Genomic DNA, 26,250 nt, shown 5'->3' with positions numbered 1-26,250 from the left:
GATGAATACTGTACTGTACACAGTAGAAATGCAGTATGCCAATACCACCAGCCCAGTCCTGGCAGAGCCACCTGGCCACCGAAGCGGACCCGCACAGGTCAGACGCTGCTTACAGGCCAGGAGAGCGTGCAGCACTGCTCCTGGCCCCCGACCCCCTCTAGGAGCTGGGCTGGGTGAGGTGAGCTGTGTGGGCGGGTCTGGGCTAGGCTTGGCTACAATTCCTTGGCTACAGTTCCGGCTCAGCTGGGTCCCATGTACCCTGCTCCCTGGGCCACTCCCTCCCTCCACCCGCACCTGCCCCATCCTTCCCGCCTACCCTCAGAGCTGAGACACCCATTTACCCGGGTGTCCCCAGGCGCTGCCCCAGTTGGAAGCGGAGGCTTTGGGCAGAAGCGTCTCCCTGGGAAGGTACACAGGAGAGTGGGAAGGGTTTTTAGGAGTGTGGGAAGGATTTATAAAGCCTTAAAATATATATAAATAATAAAATAAATATAATGCTGCTACTTCGCGGATTTTCACCTATCGCGGGGGTCTCTGGAATGTAACTCTCAGAATAGGTGAGGGATCACTGTATTTTCAAAGACATTCCTGGAAGCTACCATTACCATGATTTCAAAACTAAATAATGACCTAACCGAAAAGAACAACTGTAAACTCATCTCATTAATAAATATAAATACAAAAGTCCTCAAAAAAATACTGGTAAAGAGAATGCAACAAGTAATCTAAAAGCTCACACATCATTACCAAATAGACTTCACCTTAGAGATGCAAGAATGGTTTAACATATGCAAATAAGTATATATAATATATCACATAGACAAAAAGGATAAAAATGAGCTGATGATTTCAATAGATGCAGAAAACTCTTACAAAATCCAGTATCCTTTCATTATAAAAAAAAAAAAATTAAGGAAAGTAGGTATGGAAGGACCTTATCACAATCTGATGAAAGCCACTATGACAAACCTACTGTCAATACCATATTAAGGGTTAGGGATATAGCTCAGTGGCTAAGTGTCTGCCTGGCAAGCTCAAGCTCATGAGTTCAATCCCTGGTACTGCAAAAAAAAATAAATTAAAAAAAAACAAAACGCAAAAAACAAAAGAACCATATTAAGTACAAAAAACTGAGTACTTTCCTTCAAAAGCAGAAACAAGACAAAGGATGTCCACTATCACCATTTCTTTTTAACATACTACTTGAAACATTAACAAGAGCACTTAGGCAAAGAAAAGAAATAAAAGGGATATTTAGCAGAAAGGAAGAAGTCAACTATTATTTGCAGATGACGTGATCCCTTACATAGAAGATGCCAAAAAATTAACCAAAAGACTCTTAGAATTAATTCACTAGCAGAATAAAATATCAACAGCATTCCTGAACACCAATAATGAATCTACTGAGAAAGAAATTAAGGGAAAAAAATTAACAAGAGCACCAAGAAAAATTAAACACTTAGGAATTAACCTAAGGAAATTAACTAATGAATGAAAAACCTCTATAATGAAAAGTATAGTACTCCGAAAAATGAAGTTAAAGATGATATCAGAATATCAAAAGATATCCCCTATTCTGGATAAGCAGAAGCAGTATAGACAAAATGAGTTCCAAAATTGATATACAGAGGTTTGATGCAATCCTAATCAAAGCTCTAACAGCATTATTCACCGAACTGGAGAAAACAATCCTAAGATTCCTATGGAATCAAAAGAGACTCAGAATAACAAAAGCAATCCTCAGTAAAATGATCAATGTGGAAGGTGTCAGAATCTGACATTTGAAGTTATGTTACAAAGCTACTGTGATAAAAACAGCATTGTACTGGCATGAAAATATACACGAGGATTGATGGAACAGCACTGCGGATACAGAGACAAAACAAAACATATTAAACTATTTGATATTTCACAAAGAGGCCAGAAGCATACCATGGAGGACAAGTAGCTTCTTTATGCACCATTTCCCTGAAAATATGACCCAGCCAAAAAATAACCAGCCTTGAGAACTAGAGATTAAAAAATGCCACCCCCCTCAGCCCATTCTTGCCTTATCTTCTGTCACCATTCTCTTTCTCAGTGGCTCCTCTGTATCACAATAAAGCTAATTATTTTCCAGCTAGGTCTTATTTTGGGAGAAGTACTGTAAATGGTATTGGGAAAACTTACAATCCATGTGCAGAAGACAGAGCCATATTTTTCACCATGTACTGAACTAAAATCAAAATGGATCAAAGAACTAAATATTAAAACAGGAATACAACCTGCTGGAATATAAAATCTGTAAAGCTCCTGATGTCATAGGCATAGGCAAGAACTTTCTAAACCTAACCCCAGTTGTACAGAAAATACTATCAAGAATCAACAAATGGGATCATATCAAATTAAAAGCTTCTGCACAGTAAAAGAAACAACTAACACATCGAAGAGACAACCTATAGAATGAGGAAAAATTGCCAGCTATACCTCAGAATACTAATATCTAGACTACACAAAAAACTAAAAAAAAAAGACCCTGAAAATAAAACCCCTAAACAAAAAATGGGCAAGTGAAGTGAATAGAAACGTGACAGAAGTACAAATGACCAGTAAATATACAAAGAAATGATCAACTGCAGATAACATGATCTTCTATATAAAAGACCTCCAAAAATCTATGAAAAACTTTAATAATTAATGAGGAAATTCAGTATCAGGATAAAAATTACAGTGCAAATTAAAACAACACAGATTCCATGTTACCCAGCAAGAATGGCCTTCATCTGGAAATAAAATAATAACAAATACCGAAGAGGGTTCAGGGGAAAAAGGAACACCTTCTCTAGTTGGTGAGAACACAAACTAGTACAATCCCTCTGGAGATTATTCAAGAAACTGAACTTGAAATTCTATTTGTCTCAGCTATTCCCCTTCTATGAATCTTCCCAAAAGAGTAAAGGGTATCACATTATTCTGGTACATACATCCCCATGTTTGTAGCAGCACAATTCATAATAGTTAAATCTTGGGAATGGCCTATATGTCCATCAACAAATGAATGATTAAAAAAAAGTTGCATAATTATAATCCCAGCCCTTGGGAGGCTGAGGCAGGAGGATTGTCACAGGTTCATGTTCAGTTTGGGCCACATAATGACCTCAAGGGTAGCCTGAACTGCACAGTGAGACCCTGTCTCAAAAAAAAAAAAAAAAAAAAAAAAAGAGAGAGAGAGAGAGAGAGAGAGAGAGAGAGAGAGAGAGAGAGAGAGAAACACAGAAAGCAAGCAAGCAAGCAAGCAAGCATTTACATACAATAGAATGCTAGTGCTCCATAAACAAAAGCCTGAATCACTCATAAGAAAATGAATACACTTTAAGCCTACATGTTAAATGAAATAAATCAAACACACAAGCTTACATATTGGATGGTTTCTCTTATTTCAGAAACTTAAAGTATTAAAAGCCAAATAAAATATAGATAATAAGTAGAGAGATCTTTCTCAAAGCAGAAAGGAATCAAGAGATGGAGGGAGTGGGGAGGGAAGAGAGGGAAAGGAGATGAAAAACAGGAATCAAGATGTGCAATGTACATGTACCAACTTCACACAGGTAATGTAAACATTATGTATTGAGAACATGTACAACAACAAAATAAAAGGAAAGAGAAGGAAAGGAAGAGGATCAAAGATGGATGGAGCTGAGAGGGAAGGAAGTAAGAGAGGACTGAAAAAGGAATTAAAATGTATTATGTATGTGTACCATTTGTCCATAAGGAATGTAAACATTAAAAACAGAAAGTATATGGAGAATTAAAAAAAAAAGAAAAAAAAAAAAAAAAAAGAAAGGGGAACCTGTTAAATTGTTCCCTAATCAGACCCTTAGGGCATTAGCTGCTTTCCCATAGGCACTCAGGGGATAATTCTTCAGATTAAGACTTTCTCCTCTTATCTATTCCCTGGGAGATGTCAAGGGCAGCTGTAGTTTCAACCATCCTACTTACTGGGCTGCAGAGCGGTTAAGAGGGAGACATTTGGGAAGCAGTTTTCTGGAAGAGGTGGGTGTAAGATGAAAAGAACTGTAGAAATTTTGTGGAGGTTGTAGCAATGCCCAAGCTAAGGGGAAAGATTATAACTCAGGGAAGGGGAGCTGCTGTGAGTTTTGTCCTAGAACTAGAGAGACAACTAAGATAACAATCACCTGGAGAAATTATCTATTGTATTTCTTTCTGGGACAGTAACTCCAAGACTTTTCTTACTTTAATTAATTTCTGGATTAAGTTTTTTAATCTAGGATATTTGCATTTTATACATTAGAGTCAGGAAAGGTCTCTAAAAATAAAGAATGCTAGAACAAAACCGAGCTTATGAGTTGAGCTACTGGGCTATTTCAGCAGAAAATATAGGAGTCCTGTTAGGTATAATTTTGTTTCCATGTACCAGTGTCAAATTACTTTCCTATGTGTATCATTTTTCTTTTCTTAAATTTGTAAAATTTATTTATTTATTTATTTTTGTTATTGAGACAGGATCTCACTATTGCAGTTCAGGCTGGCCTTGAGCTCACTTTGTAGCTCCAGTTGGTCTCAAACTCCCCACAATCCTCCTGCTTCTGCCTCCCAAGTGCTGGGATTACAGGTGTGTACCACCACATCTGATGTTCTTTTTTTTTTTTTTGTAAAGAACCCAGTCTCTAAAAATATGCCAATTTTTCCTTTTTCTAGGTTTCTATTTTCCAATTCTAAAGTGTACTAGAAGTAAAGAACAATGTTAGTCTGACTGCTTATTTTTTTGTTGCCTCTCTAAAAGGAAAACAGAGCTATTATAAGGGCACTATTTTCTGTCATAGCAGGAAAGCACATTGAGGATAATAAACTCAAAAGATATGAAGATGTCAAAATAATTTTAAAATATGATATCCATATTATTTGTCATTCTTAGAAGTTCAGATTTGTAGAGAACCACCTTTTGTTTTTAGAGGCGATTAACATCTTTGTATTTTAAAAATATTACTGTAGTACCTGAGTAAGACTCAGGTAGAGAAAGATAACTTTGAAAACAATGAATCCAAGTAAGAACAATTAAAACAAAATAAGCAGAACCTAAGTTGTTTTTCTTGTGACCATTTAAAATAGTTCTAAAAGTAGTTTTCTTAAAGATACTGTATTGTCCCTTGGATTCCTCTTGTTTCAAAAGAGATTTAATATCCTATTTGTATCAGTAAAAAGCTAGAGAAATATATCTTAGTTTGCCCCAGACCAATGAACTACTATTAAATTTCATTTTAGAGGCTTATGAAAGCCCCAGCCCTACTTTTATACTTTCTTATCGGTACAATGCATGAAAAGCTCTGCAAATGTACTACAAGGTAGAAGAGGTAACTTTCTAGTGATATCAGATGATCTTAATTTCCTGGTTTTTCATAATTTTTTCATTCTGTGTGCCCAGTGGTTCTCAACTGGCACTTTCCTTTTTCCACTTCTCCCCATAGAGACATTTAGCAATTTCTAGAGCCATTTTGGTTTTCATAACTAAGGAGGGGGCTGAACTAGTGACATCCAGTATGTTGAAATCAGAGATACTGTTAAACATCGGACAATACCCTGAACAGTCTCTTTCCCTCTCACAGAGAAAAAGTATCATGTCTAAAATGTCAGCAGTGCTCAACTAGAGAAAACCTACTTCATGCCAACTGATTAACTTTATAGAGTGGGTATAGATAAAGATATCTGAAGCTCTCAACAAACCTATCTCAGGGTGTGAAAGGTTGATTAAAGGCTTTCAATGACATCAAACTACCCCATATGTGATTTCTAGATTGGTTTGTTTCAATTATGAGCTAACTCCTTCTATAGAGCAGATTGCATTACTTTGCACACACAAATATATCACATGATCTAGGTTGATGTGTTTTAAAGTAAGCTATAATCAGTATGATATTTGGCTATTTCTTTTCAATCAGTTGTTTACAGTGGGGTTGACCAAGGGAAGTGGCACCTGCCTGCAGGTTTTAAAAGGCTCACTTTACAATGGTGAAATTCTTAAATACAGAGTGAGTTCATTTTGTCACCATTTTGTGTTCTCAATATTTCATTTTTAAAAATCTACTTATTTAAATTGTTTGTAATTAACTACTATAATATATATTCCAATGCATATCTTTGTACATAATTTTTATATGTAAAAGTTTTTCCATAGAGTACATGGTGAAAGGCAGGCTGTGAACCATTTTAAGGTTTTCAATAAGAAATGCCAAATTGCTTTGTCAGGAGAGTTAATACCAACTTATGCATAAATGGCAAACTGTTTAGTATGAGAATAGTTCACACGATGAAGTATAATTACTGAAAATATTTGCAAATTTGACAATGTAACTTTGTAATTTAGAGAGGAACTCGCATTGCATATTTTATTTAATTATCTTATTTGCAGGATTGTTCCATTTGGGAAAAAGAAATTTCTATTTGTTCTTGGAATACACTTAGAATTATAACCACTTTATCCCCTTGTTCAATCAGTGAAGCTACTGAAAGCATGGGTCAGGAGAATCAGACAACTGTGACTGAATTTTATTTCTCTGATTTCCCTCCATTTGAGAACAGCAGCCTCTTACTGTTCATTGCTCTGCTCTTTATTTATATTTTCATTATTGTTGGAAATTTCATGATCTTCTTTGCTGTCCGGTTGGACACTCGTCTCCATAATCCCATGTACAATTTCATCAGCATCTTCTCTTTCCTGGAGATTTGGTACACCACAGTGACTATTCCCAAAATGCTCTCCAACCTGGTCAGTGAACAGAAGAGCATCTCTTTCATTAGTTGCCTCCTGCAGATGTATTTTTTCCACTCACTTGGAGTCACAGAAGCGCTGATCCTCACAGTGATGGCCATTGACAGATATGTTGCCATCTGCAATCCTCTTCGCTATGCAATCATTATGACTCCTCGGCTGTGCATCCAGCTGTCCACTGGCTCTTGCATTTTTGGCTTCCTTATGCTATTGCCAGAGATTGTATGGATTTCTACTCTTCCTTTCTGTGGCCCCAACGAAATCCATCAGCTCTTTTGTGACTTTGAACCTGTGCTGCACTTGGCCTGCACAGACACTTCCATGATTCTGGTTGAAGATGTGATCCATGCTGTCTCCATCCTGACCTCTGTTTCTATCATCAGCCTTTCCTACTTAAGAATCATCACAGTGATTCTGCGGATTCCCTCAGGTGAGAGCCGTCAGAAAGCATTCTCCACTTGTGCAGCCCACATTATCATTTTCTTGTTATTTTTTGGAAGTGTGGCACTCATGTACCTCCACTTCTCTGTTACGTTTCCCCCATTGCTGGACAAGGCCATTGCACTGATATTTGCTGTCCTTGCCCCACTTTTCAACCCAATAATCTATAGTCTACGGAATAAAGACATGAAGGATGCCATCAAAAAGATCTTCTGTTCTCAAAAAATGTTTAATGTCTCTGGGAGTTAATGGGAGTTCACCAATATTATTCAAAGAAATCTCATCATCTCCATAATTCTAAAATGTTCTGACATTAGTTTTTAAAATTATTGTGCACATTTTGCTTTCATGTTGCTGATTGTGTGTTCTTTCCCATTTTCCAATTTAAGAACTATTGCTTGATCTTATAGAGGAAGCCTGCTGTATATGTACCTGTCTTCACATCATTCACAGATTATAATGAATATATTCTCCACTCTGCACCCTCAAATATTATAGTATCATCTTCAAGTTGATCAAAGATCATGGCCAAAGAGATAATGATATTTGTAATTTGTACATTTAAATATTTCCCTTCTATATGCTTTAATTTTATATTCACAATACCCTTATATTGTTTGTTTTTTATTTTAAGATTAATGAGATACAGTGAAATTAAGTAATTTAAGCTTGGGAAAGAAGTTTGACTCCCTAATGTTCATGTGAGAGACCTTTACCCCTCCATAAATTCTGATTTACTGCAATGGTTACATGACACAAATAGTCACTGACTTTGTGATGTTTGCATCAGGATGTTATTATCAAGTCCTTTGTGGGTTAATTCTCACATTGTTTTGAAATTGAAAACATTCTTGGTCACTTAAGGACCAGATAGATATAATGTATTGTCTGGGGACCAAAACCTATAAATGTACAAGTTATACAATGCTATTTTGGTATTTAACAAAATTATCAGTACTATTAAAATGTTTTGTTCTGTTCTCTTTTATGTTAAAAATCCATCTCAATTTCATCCCTCAGTCTTTATTATCATTGTTGGTTAATTTTTGGTATATTTCCCTCTTCCCTGCTTTGGAACTTAAATTCACCCATTAAAAAGTTCACACATATTCACATTTTATTGTCCGGGATAGATGTTTCCGATTTTCTTTCACAAAATTATACTAGTAGTTTTAGGAGCTGGTGAATTTTCTCCAGAAAATAATTTCGGCCCAGTTTCTATGGAGACCAAACAAGGCTGCAAAGCAATTGTCAGAGGGAGCATAAAGAGTGGGCAGCCAGGTGGACGTGTGGGAAGGAGAGAGAGGAGACAATAGTGAAAATATCATTACCGTTGAATGAAAGTAAGCTGCAGTCAGCAAAATCCAGGCTGGTAGATGAATGCTGGGATCCACTCAGGAGTGTAAAGTCACAAAAGACCCGCTCTAGTGTTAGGGACCAACTGTATTCTTTATCTTCTATCATGTTTATAAAATCAAAGCCCTTCCTACATTACCATGAACTTTTTGGTGTCAATAAGGAAGATTTTTGCATGGAAAAAATTATATGTAAATATAAATGTTATTCTAATAGGTTAAATTATATTAAATAATGCAAATATAAGTATTACTAAATATCTGTGGAGTATTATTTTAAAATTGAACTTGAATTTTTTTTCTTAAATATTTCTATGGTTAGCTCTAAAATTAAAAGACACTAATCACTAAAGAAGTAAGTATGTGACTTGTATTTTTCTTCATGAAGCAAATACCTACGGAGGTTACTATGGCCTATGATTGAAAAAAGTGGTGAATGTTTAAATTTTTAAAAATTATTACAGCAAAGGACACAATGCCATTAATCGCCCTCAGAACACTCCCAGGTGTTCGTGCCACTTTCTGTTTTTCTTCAGGTACCGGGAATTGAACTCACAACCTTGTGCTTGCCAGGCAGGCACTGTGCACCTGAGCTAAATCCCTAGCCCCAGTTCTTGCCATTTTCTAAAGCAGTTCTGGAGGTCCTCTTTTGTGTTTTTAATTGTGCTGAATGTCCTGAATCAATTAAAAATGTTTGCCTTTCATAGTCATTTTGACTTTGAGGAAGATCTAGAAGCTTCAAGGTACCAAATCTAGTGAATATTGTGGATGGAGTTACACTGTGATGTTTTCATGATGGCACAGGGCAGTAGCATTCACCACGTGTTTGAACACACCTTGTAAAAACACTCAGGAAAGAGGACTTCCAGAACTGCTTCAGAAAGCGGCGAGGATGGGCTAAGTGTGTTTGAAGCAAGGTGGTGTATATTCTAAGAGGCAGTAATGGGAATGTGTTTTTTAATGCAATATGTTTTTTTAAAATATAAACATTCACCTTCTATTTTGATGGAACCTTGTACACCAGGTACTATTTTAGGTTTTTAAACTATGACTGTCAAAAACCTCCTCTGTCTTATATAACTGACATTTTAGAAGGAAGATATTTTACAAAAAATTCAAGTTAAAGTTAAACGAAAAAGTCATTCATGGTTACATGAAAGTATGTGTTCTATAGGAAATAGAAAACAGAATTAAGAGTGGGAAGAGGCATCATGATTTTAAACAGATGGGTTGAACCTCATTTCAAAGGTCACATTTAAAAAAAGATACTCATTTTGAAAACAGATCAAAGAGGAAGAAAAGGGTACTCATATAGGTACATAATCCAGGCTGCAATAAAAGCTAGCAAAAATGCACCAAAGTGGTAAGGATTTAGCCTGTTTAAGGAATCACAGAGTCCACTGTGGCTGAAATGGAGTGTGGATGGGTATGGAAAACTAAAAAATCAGTTCAGGGCAATAAGAAGTAGGAACTGAAAGACCATTATAAGTATTAGATTTGAAATTTACTCTGAAGATTGAAGGAGAATTGGAGAGTGTTGAGCAGGTGAGGGGTGATATCTAGTTTAGAGTTTAACATACTCATGCTGTGTTGAGAAGACAAAGAGGAGAGTCAAAGTGAAAGTTGGAATCTCTGGGGAGTTACTACAGTAATACTCATGAGAGATGATGTTGGCTTGGATCATCAGAATGGTAGCAATAGACATGGACATCTGGCCCAACTCTAGATATAGTTTGACAATAGAACCAACATGATTTCCTCATAGATTGAAAATAGAGTGCAAAAGGGAGGAGTCAAGGATGCCCAACTGGAATGATTGGGTTGCCATTTGCTGAGACAGCATGCTGCAGGAGGAAGGTGTTGGGGTAAAGATTTTCAAAAGTTTAGTTTTGCACATCTTTAGATTACTGAAGAGCTAATGCAACCAAGTAGCGGATATATGAGTTAAATACTCATCAATGAAGGCTGAGAGAGGTGGAGATATGAGTGTAAATTTAGTAAGCATGGAGGAGTAAAGTGTGAGACTCGATAAAACTATCAAAAGCATCAATAACATGGATTTGAAGAAAATAAGACAAATCATACAAAATGATTCAGAAGAAGTAAACAATGAGATATAAAGTAAAACAAGTGTCCTGAGAGTCAGGTAAGTAAAATAACACCAAACAGAGGAAAAAGCGATCAATTTTATCAAATTCTGTTAACAGTCAAATAAATTAAGAAGTAAAAATTGGTTTTGGGGAGTATCCATCTAGAGGTCATTGTTAAACTTATTAAGAGAAGTCTGTATGGAGTGGTGGAAGCAAAATCTTGCTTGGAATAGTTTAACAGATCAAAGAAAAATGGGGAATTTTAAGTATGAACAACTCTTGAACAGAGTATTACGATCCTTTAGAGTCCTATAGAGCAAATGAGATTACTAAAATACTTTGTTGACTCTGACTGAAATTTAAGAAATAAATTTCAAATTATAAATCAGAGTATAAATATGTTTGCATATTCATATTTCTATTTATAATAAACATTTTTATAAAATAATATTGACATGCTCCATGTGATACATCTGATCTTTGCTATTCTGTTTTTTCCTATTCCATTTCATTTAAAAAAAGAAAGGAAAAGTTAATGATCACTTGTTTGATCAAAAAAAATTTTTGAAACTGATTCCAACACTCACTAATAATGGATTTTGGCCTTTGATTTTTACATATAGTTAAATTAGATCTTTAAATCTTTTTATCTTTGGATACGAATCCTGGATAACAGTTTCCAATTTTAACTGCATTTACCAATGGTTTCTAACTCATTTATAATAAAGCATTACATTTTATTAAAATCGAATTTTTATTTTTAAAAATATAATTTAAAAGTGATGAAAAAAATACACACTCTCTGATAGTGCTGCTATGTCATCCAAATGGCATAATCTTTTCTAGAGAAATTTAGTCCCATGAGTCAAAAGAATTAATATACATAGATATCCACTAAAAGTAGGAGATAGAGAAGACTTCTCTGATGAAGAAGAAGAAAACTGGAAGACTGAGAAGGAATCAAGCAGAAAACATATAAGATGAGTCTTTTTTGAACATGCCCAAATGTGAGCAACAGCTGAGTGCATTGTGAGAACCAGAAGGGGACACATGCAGAATAGGTAGAGGGGAGAAGGGTGAGGAGAGGAAAGCTAGAGGTAGCATACGAGATATTATGGTTTAACCCAACCTACCTTGAAAACATTGAAAAAATTTAGGTAAGACACTATATTCTTACAATGACATTGTCAAAGTTATACGAATTTTAGATTGTATTGTGACAGAAGTAGAGGTAGAAGGATGATTTAAGAGAACTGACCAGTTATTTTTTGCTCTGGAACAAACACCCCCCCCAATTAATAGTTTAAAACAGACATTGTCATACAATTTCATGGGATGGCAACCCAACGAGGCAGCAGCTAGTTTACTAGAGTTGGCTGAGCAAGCTTATGTAAGACAAGTGTACTCTCCTCCATGTGTCCATTCACCTACTAACAGGCTAACTGTGTTTGTTTGCCCACTTGATGGCTAGAGTGTTGTCTAAGGCTCAGAAATGGCAAGTTAATTCTCTTGTTACATAAATCAAATTTTAAAAGGACAGAGGAGAAGGAAAGAGATATTGCATCCTCTGATTAACAAATGTGTTAATTCGCCTTGCAAGGAGCAAAATTACATGGTAGAATTTATATTGTACAATTATTCACAATGTGGAAATTATTGGCAATCTTACTTTACGCTACAATCTACACTGTAACCACTGAAACTAAACAATTATGTGAAGGCTAAAACATTGGGGAAGTAAACTATGTATATTTAAAATTATCATAAAATAATATATTGATCAAAGCAAACAAATTGTTATAGCATTGCCTTTTATATAAGTAATTATATTGCAGTGAAAATTATGTATCCTTCAGGAAAACTGGATAGGTCTTGAAAAGTTTAAATGACTTTTCAGATTGTAGGGAATTAAAACAAATTTCTAAATGTTCAATTCCTTAGAAAGCAATTCTTTCAAAGAATGTGTATTCACATAGCCTGTTGATTCTCAGCAAATATATTAACAGCAGACCATACTTAAAACTCTTGGGTAACTCACACTAAAGATAACTAATTAGAAAAGATCAAAGGAGGTTTTTGCTAATTAAACCATGGGGAAATAGAGTTGCTGTTTTTCATAGTTATTATAAGGGATACCTCAATAAAAGAATCTTCCCAAGGAGCCTTCAAAAACAGGTGTAGCAACCTTTCCTGCTGAACCAAAGGGATTTACATTGTGTAAACCTAGGAAAGGGAAAATACGACATTGTCTCTGCTGGAGGTAAGAGAAGAATGCATATAAGTCTAAGATGTAGGCTTTTCATGTCAAGCAGAAGGTAAATTACTCACCAAAGGGAGGATAACTTAACTGTTCACCCTTCTATTAACTTTTACAGAAATATGTAGGGGGCATATTTGAAATTGAATTGTTGACTGAATGGAATTGGTCTCAGGATTAATATTAGAAATCACATAATTTATTTCTTCTGGAGCATGACAAATGGAATGATTAATACTTTTTCATGTGTGTGATGTTGATCCTCTGCTTTTAAACACTCATATTCCAAATTAATATATGACCTAGGAGGCTACCACTTCATATACTGATTTCAAGTTCCAGCCAGATGAATATATACTGGTAAGATCAGTGCTGTAATTACTAGAAATTCAGTGTCTCAGAGACATCTACTACTTGAAAATCACATACCACGATATTGACTCAGGGATATTGCAAACAGGATGCAATCTCTGGGCTTTACATCATTTTTTATGCTTGCCTTCCTTCTTACTAGTAGGGTTGGGTCATTTCATTGCTTTCCTTCCACTGTCCAGCAGATAAGGATCTAATTGGCATATTAATCTCTGTAGCGTAGAACATTAATTTTGTTAAAACACAGGTACCCTCATTCTACTAAAAGGTTAACACCAATCACTTTGAAGAAATAAATAAAATTGCCAGAAACACAGCAAGCTATTAACTGTGACTGCTTGCCATGTCCAAATTGTGTCAATTCTCAGGAATTTGTGGTAGTCACCTCTGTATAAATTTACAAATGGAGATGGCACAAATCTTTTTCCCTTTCTTCATCTGTTCGTGTGTGTAGTTCAGAGACTCACAGAATTGAAAGAAAGATTATTAGGCTTCTGGGTTTTAGCACAGACAAAGCAACAATGATCCCGCAAAGAAGGCTCATTTTAAAGTTTTAATCATTTGCTACTATATTATGAACAAGAGGCTAAATCCAGAGACAGAGACCACTCCACACTGGTCCCTTCTCCCCAATAGACTGGCACTATGGTTCCGGTCCACAGTGATCAGTATAGACAGAGTTCAAGGGTTGCCTTATTGTTGAGGGACCCCTGAGCAAAGGTAGCAGGAGTTTTTTGGCTCCTAAGGTGATGAGAAGAATGAGAGATCACTAGGTGTGTTTCAGAGAAGGAGTGCCTTCCTGGTCTTCCCTTTCCTCCTCCACAAATAGGCCTTGCTGTAGACACCAGAAGAGGATCTTAGCTAAAGATTTCTGAGAAAGACACTTAAAATGAAGGTTCTGGGTTTAGGAACATAAATCAGCCAATACCATGGTGAGTGGAGTGAGATCTAAGTCCTTCATTACAACTGCCTTCAGAAACTGTACTACATGACCATGCACCAGGCCTGGTGCTATCCCCAGAGCTGGCCAGGTAGAGCCTTTGTACTTGCCTGTAATCAAGCCCAAAAAGTCACATATAGATTTTTTTTTTATGTTAAAGAGTAAAAGAAGGATAATATAGTAATAGGGGTCTTACCGAATTACAGACAAAGTCTGAAAAACAAAAACCTTCCATCTCCTTCATATTTCCCCAGATTCTACAGTTTTACTGTGTTGCTATTGGTATGTCTCAAAGAGTCAAAAGGATTTTTACATTAAAAATTATCTTTGGTCCAAATGACTGCATTTAAGAGGCACAAAAACATTTTTATAGGAAAAGATTTTCAAGTAACTTAACTAAAAGTCACATAGTTGAAAATTAGTTAACAGATTTTTGAAATTTTAAAATTTAGAAAATTTTACTAGTACATTGTTTCAGTGCATAAAGAAGATATTTACTGTGGGAAGTGGTACCTGTATGTAACACATCTCAATTCTTTTTACTTCTTCTTCCCAACCTTCTCCATCCGTCCATCTCTTGATTGCTGGTCTCTTTCCCATTTGCAAAATATCTATCTCCCTGTTTCCTATTATCTCTCTTTTATTTTTCTCTTTATTTATATTTTATACTTAATCTTGTGTGTATATTTCATTTAACATTACGATGTCAAGGTATAGATCAATTTTCCTACAAATGACTTAAGGTTTTTTCTTTCTGAACTTTTTAAAAGGATTTCAAGCTAGATTTATACAACTTCACCCTTTGCTGTACAAGAGCTTTAAATTTTTCATATAGTTGAGTCTTTGAAAGGGACTGAGAGGACTGGACAGCTATGACAATACGAACTCCCCAAATATTGAGGTGTCAATAATTGTAAAAGAAATCTCTGCAGTTGAAGGATGAGATTGCCTAGTGAAATGCTGCCCTTCCAGTCTTTCAGAGCATTGCTGCCTTGGAACTGGTGTCGTGAGCCCCACAGCATACGGTGTGTGAAATTTGGTCTTTCTCATCATTTGCCCAAGTCTGTCCTGTGATTGTCTTCTAAAGTGCTTAGCTACCCTTGAAGCTGGGAACGATTTTCCAGGACTGAGCTCACCAGTGTGCAAGTTGGACAGAAACTGAGGCCTTTCTCAGGCGCAGTGTGCTTAGAAAGTGAACATATAATAAATGTGCTTGTGTGGGGCCTGAATAGTACATGCTAAGTCAGTGGGATGTATTTGGGGTGGCTGAGCAAAACCTGGAGGGAGGGTAAATAATTGTGAAGATCGGGGCAAATCTCTGAACTGGATGTTTTGATTACCTGCCAAGGGCATCCAGGCCTATTAGCTTGAAAACTTGCTGTGTTTTCAGTTGTACCCAGGGTCTGACAGGTAGGACAGCTCTATATGCTGTTTTGATAACTTACGGCTGTGGCCATCCACATGCATAGGTTCATTCTAGAATGGTATCTGAATATTCAGGGGCCATTCTCTTGGTGAAGGAGGGGATCAGTCATGTATTAGCTTGCCTTCTGGCCCCAAGGAAAGTTTAGTCTCTGTCAGGCTGAAACATATGCACAGCTCATAGTTCACGCTCTGCATTGTAAGCACAGAGGCCTCTCTGTTGAGCATCCACATGGGTGGAAAAGAACTTTTAGGAAAACTAATTCCTATCTGAATCTTATTCTCACACAGAGACTTGTACTATCAGTCCTAGGCTTGCAAATGACCTCACAAGTGGCTGGGCTAGTAGCTAAAGTTCTTGAATCAGGTAATGTACAGTTTTTAGGCTACCCTATTAAAATGGTCTGAACTCCAGCAATGATCAGATACTGGGGCAAAGAAGTTTACATAGACAGTATATTAATGATAAATTTAGTACTGAGAATTGTAATAACTGAGACTTACGGTGCTCAGTTGGGCCCAGCTATAGTCAGGCATGGGCAAGGGTGTGGGTGGCAATGAAAGAACAGAAAGCACTCTCTGTTTTCTTTTCATCTTAGTGCCAGTGATTGTGAGAATCGTAGTCACCAGTGCATGGGGAGACGAAAAGGTTAAGAAGTACACATTCTTGTATTTTTCTATTAAACTTTAACTTTCGCTTAGGGTCTCCTGTTCTCCCAGAGGACATTGACCTAACGTCTAGTCTTGTACAGCTGTGAACATTAAATGATTTGTGTAAGGGTTGTTGGAGCCTTCTAACCTGTCCCCAAACCCACTAGGAGTGGCAGAGGTACCATAAGCCTTGTTTATTGTAGTGGCTGCAGGTCAGGATTTGGTCACAAGTTTCTTGTGGCAGAGGCAAGGAGTGGAGAACTAGGGGGTAACAGAAGATTGAAGGAGACTGGTGGAATTTTCTTGGCTAGAACTTCTGGGGAATCTTTGCAGCCCACTTCCAAACAAACTTCCCTAGGTTTTCCCCAACTCTTGTTTGGTATTCCATATGACCCACTAGGTAAGCGCACCTGAGGAGTTAGGTGTTAAAAAGAAGAACCAAAGGTCTCCCTTGTAACTCAATGTTTAGATAAATAATTCACTAACATTCTCTAGGAATGCTTGCACTTCCCCATACCCACTGGCAATGTGCCAGAAGTATCTTCATATTCTTATAAACAATGCCATACCCTTCCACACCTCCCTATGGTACCCCTTGAGCTCATCCTGGGTTTTGCTCTTTCAGACTGATATTGTGCTTCATTGATTACTCCAAATTATTTCAAAGTTTGTTTTGTTTTTATTCTTATTTTGCTTTGTTTTTCAGTTTTCTGCTTCATGTCCATTCTCTTCTCTTTAGCTAGTACTTTCTGCAAAGAGAAATCCAAAGATATTTTCTTATCAGTAACATTCTGCATCAATAGATTGATGATCTTACTCTGTAAATGTCAATAAACAGATCATTAGTTTGTGCCAAGCCATCTTGTAAGAGAAGAAAACTATCTTTCCATTCGATCTGCAGATTATATCTTTTTAAAATAATAATCAGATTGCAGAAAGTGGACCTTGATAATGAATTTTGTGGCATCTGGTTTCATTGACTGTTCCACTGACCAGCTTTCTCTTAAACAGCATTAGTAAAATGTTTTATGTTCTATATAACATTACACAGCTAGAAAATATGTATTCGTCAACAGCCTTGTAATGAGGGAAAAACCAAAGCTCATTCTGAAAGTATTATTTATCAAAGTGAAACAGTTAAGAGAGTGAGAAAGAAATGAATAAAATTTCATGCCTGTGTGCATTCATATGTGTATGTATACATAGCAAATAAATGAAAATTGTCATCAGGAGAGCAATAACATTTTCTTATTTACATTAATCTTATTTTATGTAAATCTAAAGGATTAGCATATAGAGGAATAACCAGCACATTCTAATTCTTTGTAGGTGCTTGATTTTCTAGAAACTACTAAAGCAATATTTGTCAAACTTGGTCAATATAAACCAATTTTTGACAAAAAAAATTTCAGCATACATAGTTTGTGAATTATGAGATCCTGGAAATTACCAAAATACCCCAAATATTTTTTATGGGCTCTATGTTTTAAATGGCTTGTTTTAATCTGAATGTTCAAATAAAATTACATGAAATTTTCTTGAATAAAATTACATGAAGTTTTAAATTACTGTCACTTAGAATAACTTTTTTGGCTCTGGTTTTAGTTTCTGTTCTCCACTTTGGAAACCCTAGACTGGGGGAGGAGATATCAAACTAGAACAAGGCTGGAGGGGAGCGACTGTCCCAGAGAGGCTCATCCAAAGGGGCTGACAAGCTTGAGCCCAGTGCACTGTCCTCCTAGAATAATTGCAATAGTATTAATTCAGGAAAATTATCTACTGTCTTATTGGGGAACATACCAGCAAATAGCAGAAGCAAGTGTTCTTATTTATTCATATAAGTTCATTTTTAAATAGTTCCACATTTCTTCAAAGGAGATACTGTTTTTTGAACTTCCTTTGTCTGTGAAGGCAGCTGTATGAGTGGCCCAGACAGTGATTTCTGAGTCAACTGATGAATTTTTTCTCAATACTTTTACAGATAGCATCTCTATGCCTCATGGCACTTTCTGGGGACCCAGTGGTGCGAGCCCTGTGTGGTATGAGGATGCTACATTTTGGTTTTCATCTTCTCATTCCCTGATAGTCTTTGTCAGGATATTAACAACCTGAACAGAGAGTCTATGTCATTTTCAAGAGTCTCTATTTTTTCTAGTATGGAAAAGATCCCAAATATTCTGCTAGTTATCTCACCAGTCATTTTATTCTGTGCATATCAATTTCTGCTCACTTGATTTTTTTCTCCTACTAGGACCAGTTTCCTACTATGTCTTCTTGATATTTATTCATGGAAACCTCACCCTCTTTCCTGGCCACACTAAAACCTATTGTATGGTTTGATTAAAAACAACAACAACGACAGTCTGGAAATAACATTATTCAAGAAAATGCGGAATGCAGCTTCACCTTTATTTTGTTTTATTTATATTTGCATTAAAAGGTTTTGTTTTTTTCCTTTTACCATTAATGTCTATTAATTGTATAAAACCTTGGAATTCAATGCATATATTATGATCATACACTCCTCATGAACACATTGGGATTTTTCTAAAGTGCTAAAATTCACATGCTCCCCATAATTACAATGGGCAGAAGAATCTGCAAGGTCACCTCAAATCCTGGAGTCCCAGGTTTCAGAATAGGGAAAGAATTCTGCTAGCAAACAGCTGAATTAAAATCCAGGCAAATATACTTGAAATCTTCGTCTTCTGGTGCTTATGTTTTTAACATATTACACCACACTGCTTATTCAAATCTAATCGTTTGGTTACAAGACCTGAGAGTGCTTTATAAAAAGTCATTTGCATAATTCCTAGCTTAACATTATTTGCCAAATTTTTTATTCTGCTGTCTTTACTTTCCTTTGCTTCATTTGTCATTTCTTTCTGCAAATTTCTGAGAATAATTCCTAGAAAAGGATTGTTCCTATTGTTCAGTTGGAGGTGGATTTATCCCAACAATCTTCAGAGTTGTGGCTGTCCAGACTGTGGATGTGGTGGGCCACGTGGGCTGCAACAACAGGTAGAGCAACGTGGTAGGGCAGGTTCTAGACACAGCTCAGACCAGTCCTACTCACTGCCCCCAGCATGGTCACTCAGAAGCCACTAGGCCACCAGTGGATGTTGTCTTTGAGCACCTGTGCTATGAACTTGAGGCTAATCAGAGCATTGTTTCTTTTGTCCTGAGGAGCATAAGTAATAGCAAAGATCAGTGTCCACACAGCTCCAGCAAAGTAGAGATAGGCACACAGATGGGTCACAGGAGCCCTTCTTAGCCCACCAGCCAAGCAGCATGCCCCCAACTGAAGTCAGCCCCAAGGCTAACTGAGGCCAGTATGTGACACGCTTCATCAGTGGGGAGGTGATGATGAGAAGTAGTGATGCTGCTCCCAAAGATGTAGTGCGGTAATTCAAACATAGAAGAACACCCAGTGCCAAAGTCAACGGTCCCCCAAGAAAAACAAAGGACTGAAAAGCTGGAATGTCTCCTGCAGCTATAGGGCAATGTGCTGTTTTAGTAGCCTTTTTATCGTAGTGTCACGGTCCCACAAGTCATTGATAGTACAGCCTGCTCTATGCATCAGAATAGCATGGGTAGCCCAAATGTATGCTTGGGTGGCTCCCAAGGGGTCAGGGAGCTCATTCACCACCTGTCTACCTCTCATCCCTGCTTTTGGATGTCCAGGAGGTGGCCTGGCAAGCCCCACAACCAGGCCTGGGTCACCGCCTCTAGGCTCTGTCCACACTGCTTTTATATGGAGAAAAATAACTGGATATTTTATAGAACCTGCAGTCAAGGACCATTAGAGAAATTTTTCTAATATATGACTCAGAACTTAGAGAATTATTATGACAAGGAATTAACAATCTGTATCTTTCATTAGAATACAAGCTCCAAGAAAGTATAGACAGCTGGGTTTGCTGCTGAATTTAATAAACTCACAGATATGCTGGGTGTATGATAGGTACTAAATGCAAACCTATTTATTAATTCATAAATAAAAAGAAATATATGATTTACTTAAAGTTTATTTTTCACTGGACTCTTATATGAACCAATGCATCTGACTTTTTACATTATACCTAGGAAGTGAGCTGTGTCTTTCTACCCATAAGAGCTAAGATTGTTGGAACCATTATGAAGAGTAATCAAACTATGGTGGTGACCGAGTTTCTGTTCTGTGGATTTCCTCAGTTTGAAGATGGTGGCCTCCTCTTCTTCATTCCTTTGTTTGTCATCTACGTGTTCATTGTTATTGGGAATCTCACTGTGGTTTTTGCAGTCAGGATGGATTCCCGTCTCCACAACCCCATGTATAATTTCATCAGCATTTTCTCGTTCCTCGAGATCTGGTACACCACTGCGACCATTCCCAAAATGCTCTCAAACCTCATCAGTAAGCAGAGGACCATCTCAGTGACTGGCTGCCTCCTGCAGATGTATTTCTTCCATTCACTGGGAAATTCAGAGGGGATTTTGCTGACCACCATGGCTATCGATAGGTATGTAGCCATCTGTAATCCTCTCCACTACCCTACCATCATGACTTCCCAGCTGTGTGCTCAGCTTTCTGCTGGCTCCTGCATCTTTGGCTTTCTTGTGTTGCTCCCGGAGATTGCATGGATTTCCACACTGCCCTTCTGTGGTCCCAACCAAATCCACCAGATCTTCTGTGACTTTGAACCTGTGTTGCGCCTGGCCTGCACAGACACATCCATGATTCTGGTTGAGGATGTGATTCATGCTGTGGCCATCATTCTCTCTGTCTTGATTATTACCATCTCCTATGTCAGAATCATCACTGTGATCCTGAGGATTCCCTCTGTCGAAGGGCGCCGGAAGTCTTTCTCTACCTGTGCAGCCCATCTTGGTGTCTTTCTGATGTTCTACGGCAGTGTCTCCCTCATGTACCTGCGTTTCTCAGCCACTTTCCCACCAGTTTTGGACACGATCTTTGCACTAATGTTTGCAGTTCTTGCACCCTTTTTCAATCCTATTATCTATAGTTTGAGAAATAAGGACATGAAAATGGCAATTAAGAAACTCCTCTGCTCTAAGATGCTTACTGCATCTGCAGGTTAATGCTAGCTCATGGGGACTTCTCATTATAGATGTTACTCTTACATACTACCCTAAAAATAGCATTTAATTCATTCACTGTCACACTGCTTTGCTTTTGTCTTTATTCTAGTACTTACTATGTATATATTTATGTTGTTTATACATATTTCATTAAAATAGCATTTACTGCATGTGTATGCTTCTATAAATGGATACAATATAGAAACAAATTTTGGTTAAGCCATTAAAATATGTTTTTTATGAACACTAACTTTATTACTTTTTTAGTAAACATTGTTATCATTTTAGTAAGTTAAAATTTTTTTCTCAATGAGAATCGAACTCAGGACCTTGCACTTGCCAGGCAGGCACTTGTTTCACTGAGCTATATCCCCGGTGCAGTTATCATTTTATATCACCATTTCATATAAGGTGAATGACATCTAAAGTTTATAAAGTATAGTAAAATAAGACCTACAAAAAAGACTGAGGTTTGTACTTCAGCAGTCTTACTACTAATTTTGTAACCTTGCACAAGTTATTAATTAAATTCATAGCATCCTACTTTTATTATCTGTGGTTATGAAAGTAATATATTTTAAAATTAGGCTTCATATGTTATTATGAATATTAAGTGAGCTGTTCTGTAGTAGACTTAACATATTTCATAAGAACAGTTGCAAAATGAATGTAAACTGATTATTTTCCACTAATTGCTACCATTTGTCACTGATGTTTTAAAAAATGTTATAATAAAACATGATCTATTACAAATAAAATAACATAATCAGGAATACTTAGCTATGCTTAAATTTCTGCTAACAAATTAAAAACCTAGAATAAATGGATATTTCTGGAAACATATGACCTATCAATATTGAATCAAGGCAACATAAGAAACGTGAATAGACCAATGAGAAGTAAGGAAATTGAATCAGTAATAAAATGTTTCCTAACAAACAAAATCACAGAACTAGAGAGACTCAGGGATTAATTTTACCAAAACTTAGAAAAGAAAAATACTACTTCTCAAAGCGTTCCAAAGAATTGAAAACTACAGAATATTTCTCAGATCATTCTACAAAGCCAGCATTATACTATTACTATATCCAAATGAGGACACAACAGAAAGAGAAAACCCCAGAGCAATTTCCCCATAGAATATGATGTAAAATTCTCAACAGAATACTAGTAAATAAAACTCAGAGCACATCAAAACCATCATGGATCATGATCAACTTTGTTTCATCCAGGGATATGCAAATCAACAAGTATATTGCATTACATCAAGAAGGTGAAGAAAATAAACATCTCAATAGATGAAGAAAAAGCATTTGATGAACTCAAATATGTCTTGATAAAAAGGTCACTTAAATTAAGTAAAGAATGCTTATACCCACACATAATAAAAGTTTTAGATAATTGGACAAGAAAAAGCTACAACACATACAAATAAAAAATAAGGTGTTAAAATATTCCTGTTTGCAGATCATAAGATTCTATAGCTAAATCCTCCAAAAGATTTTTAGAAGTAATAAATGAATTAATGTTGCAAAATACAAAATCAACTTTAAAAAGAGTAGTTCATTTTGTATCAGTAATGAACTTACTGAACAAGAAATTGTGAAAGCAGTAAATACAATAAAATAAAATAAAACACTAGATCTGACAAAAATTATTCAGAGTACACAGGAAACTCAAAAAACAACAAAAACCATGTAGTACAATTTAATGAAATTGGACCTATGATCTGTGCAGATGCTTCTCAAAAGAACTGCAAATAGGAAAACAAATATAAAAAATGCTCAGTATCATTTTCAATCCAGAAAAAAAAATATATTTATATATGTGTGTGTGTGTATATATATATATATATATACCATTTCACTCCAGTTAGGATGATGATGATGAGGAGGAGGAAGAGGAAGATGAAGATGATGGTAAGTAGGAGGAGGAGCAAGAAAAAAAACAAAAATTATAATGTTTGTAATGCTGTGATTTTTTTTTTTTTTTTTTTTGGTTTGGTTTTTTTCCAGTACTGGGAATTGAACTCACAACCTTGCGCTTGCCAGGCAGGCGCTGTGCCACTGAGCTAATTCCCCAACCCCTATAATGTTTGTAATGGCAAGAGAAAGCAACTCTTGTGTAATGTGGGTGGCAAAGCAAATTAGTTATAGCCATTATGGAGGTGATATGGTAGCTCCTCAAAAAACTGAAAATAAAATTATCCCATAGTAGAACTATCCCACTCATAGATATGCAGCCAAAGGAAATGAAAACAGCATATCACAGGCATATATGCATGCCCATGTTTATTATGATACTATTCACAATAGCTAAGATATGGAGTCAACCTACATGTCTATCAATGGATGAATGGATAAATACAATATGGAGGATATACACGGTGGAATCCTATTCAACCACAAGGGAAGCATGAAATCCTATTATTTATAGCAATGTAGACAAAACTACAGGATGTAATATTAAGTAAAAAATAAACCAGACACAGAAGAGCAAGTATAACATATTCTCTCTCCTACGTGAAAACTAAAAAAGTTTACCTGACTTTAGAATAGTGATTTTTAGAGGTGGAGAAGTTGGAAGGAGGGAGGATAAATGGAGGCTGGATTTGATCAATATATGCTGTATGCACATATGTATTGAAATACCATACTCATCCCCATTAATATACACAAATAATACATGTTAATAAAAAATAAAGTAATTATAAAATAAAATCAGTGCATTTTTTGAAGGCAGCAGTTCTTAGAAAAATAGGCATATTTAAAATACTAACCATAAAATACCATAAGATGAATTACTAAAAAAATTCAATTAATAACAGACGATTGTGTGGAGAAAATGTCTCAAAATTTATAGAAGTCAAATGAAGAGCCAAATATTCATTAAAAAAGTAAAAACCTATTTGAGGAATGTCTTAATATACTCTATAGATCAAGTGTGGGATTATAGGAGTTGCAGAAAGAAAGAAAGAAAGCAGAAGAAAATAATTAAAGAAAACTGTTGTTGAATGTCAGAATACTAAAATGCTGGGTATGGTGGAGAATACCAGTATCACTAGCACTAGGAAGACTGCAACTGGAGGACTGAGGGTCAAGGCCAGCTGGGACTACATAGCAAAACCCTGTCTTACCAAACAAAGACAAATGCCAATACAAATATGATAACATTTGGTCCATCAGATCAAAATAGATTGTTCAATGTTATAACAAATGATCAGAAGCAATACTGGTGCTGAGCACAGTTTTAGACCTCAGGAAAAGAGATATAAGGAATTAGATAATAAATGAAATTATTTTCCCCAAGATATAGGAAGAAAAGTCAAATGAAACTCAGGTACAAAGAAAGTATGCCTTCTTATCTCAGAACCTGATGCATCTTTCCAAAGAGAAGATGAAATGATAAAAAGTTTTGGGAAATATAAAAGAGGAGAGAACTTTGAGCAGCGGATTAAACACTTAAAATGTAGAATACTCTGACAAAAGCTAATATGTTGACTCACAATAGAGAGGGCAGCAGGATCAGCATGAGGTTTTTAAGGCCCAAGAAATCCATTTGAACAATAAGGAAAAAAATGAAACTGTTCCTTCATTTTTCTTTAAATTCTTGTCAAAAGCCTTAATGTCAAGTTTATTATGAAATGGTCTTGCTTTTTATTAAATCATTTTAAAAGGTTTTCTGATGTCAGGATTCTTTTCAGCCCTTTATACATCTGTATGTTCTTGTAGGAAGGACAGAACTGTGACAAAATACTTTGTGCTGCACCCTAGCACACTTAAGAACACCAAAGAAAATAATGAAAATGCTAGAGACAGTAGTTTACAACATTTGAGAAGATGGATGTAATCAGGAAAATTACAGTTATTGACAACTTTGATCTGGAAATCTAATGAGTAAGTTAATTAACCTCGTGAGAGATGATCTTCTCTATAGCAGTATCAGGATGGAATCCCCCGCAGAGTTCACTTCCCCTTCCTGCTGTTCCCTAGGATGCCTGTGCAGTGAATCTAAATCCCCTTTCAGAGAAAAGGAAACCAAGGAAACTGAAGGAAACCAAGGATGGAGAGAGCTAGAGAGCCTAAAGAGTCCCTGTATTCTTTAGCAGAGGTGAGTGTAGATGACTCAAGCTTGGACTGTTATCCTTGCCATGCATGAGTAACGCATGGAGTTATATAAAACAGAATGGCACATTTATGAATCCAACTATTGAGAAATTGTTTAGTTAAGCTTGGTTAGGACTCTCACTAGCACTGAATTATTATACTTCCTTTCCAAAAACTCCCCTGTGTTCTTCCTTCACATGTGCATGACTCTTTTATTGCACCTGGTGACCCAGTACCAAGTTATTTGATACTGACTACTTTTTGCTTTCCAACTTTGTTCTAGGGGCAGTGAGACATAAAAGACATTCATTACCCTATAGGAGGAACACATAATCTGTGGAAGGTAATACAAGTAAGTTGGCATTGGAGAATGATAAATGCCACAAGAACTCTGTCATAATAACACCCAATATTTGGAGTCCTGTTTATTTCTAATGTTATACCTACGCATTTCAAATATATTTGCATAAATTGGTAGGGCATGGTCAAGTACTTGAAAGCTAAGTTTTTTCTTTAGGCAAACTGCACATAGATTTAGATTTCAAATTTGCCCTATATTAGTTAAACTGCCTTGACAAGTTTCTAATCTATATGTGCCTAATTTTTCCTGTCTGTATAAAGGACATAATAATATTTTCATGAGAACATTACAGGCAGATGAGATACTGTCATAGGGGTCTAGACAATTCCTTAGCAGTGAGTCAATAATGCTTTATTATCCTGGTATTAATAACTCAATCATTCTCAAATAAGCTCATATTAATATTT

General features: G+C 36.2%; 2 protein-coding genes and 1 pseudogene across 2 annotated transcripts; 2 read left to right on the top strand and 1 right to left on the bottom strand.

Annotated features, from left to right (window-relative positions):
* The first annotated feature begins 6,508 nt into the window (after positions 1-6,508).
* LOC102028286 (olfactory receptor 6K3-like) lies at positions 6,509-7,456 on the top strand. Its single transcript, XM_005400158.1, has one exon. It carries the CDS (start codon positions 6,509-6,511, stop codon positions 7,454-7,456), a length of 948 nt encoding a protein of 315 aa, XP_005400215.1.
* Positions 7,457-19,017: 11,561 nt separating this feature from the next.
* Positions 19,018-19,958, bottom strand: LOC102028521 (annotated as a pseudogene).
* A 473-nt stretch (positions 19,959-20,431) lies between these two features.
* On the top strand, positions 20,432-21,376 carry LOC102028175 (olfactory receptor 6K3-like). Its single transcript, XM_005400317.1, has one exon. It carries the CDS (start codon positions 20,432-20,434, stop codon positions 21,374-21,376), a length of 945 nt encoding a protein of 314 aa, XP_005400374.1.
* The last annotated feature ends 4,874 nt before the right edge of the window (positions 21,377-26,250 follow it).

This window comes from Chinchilla lanigera, unplaced genomic scaffold (assembly GCF_000276665.1).
Source record: "Chinchilla lanigera isolate Chin_1 unplaced genomic scaffold, ChiLan1.0 scaffold00067, whole genome shotgun sequence".
NCBI lineage: Eukaryota > Metazoa > Chordata > Mammalia > Rodentia > Chinchillidae > Chinchilla > Chinchilla lanigera.
The sequence above is the reverse complement of the archived record's forward strand: the minus strand, read 5'-3'. Positions and strand labels throughout refer to the sequence as shown.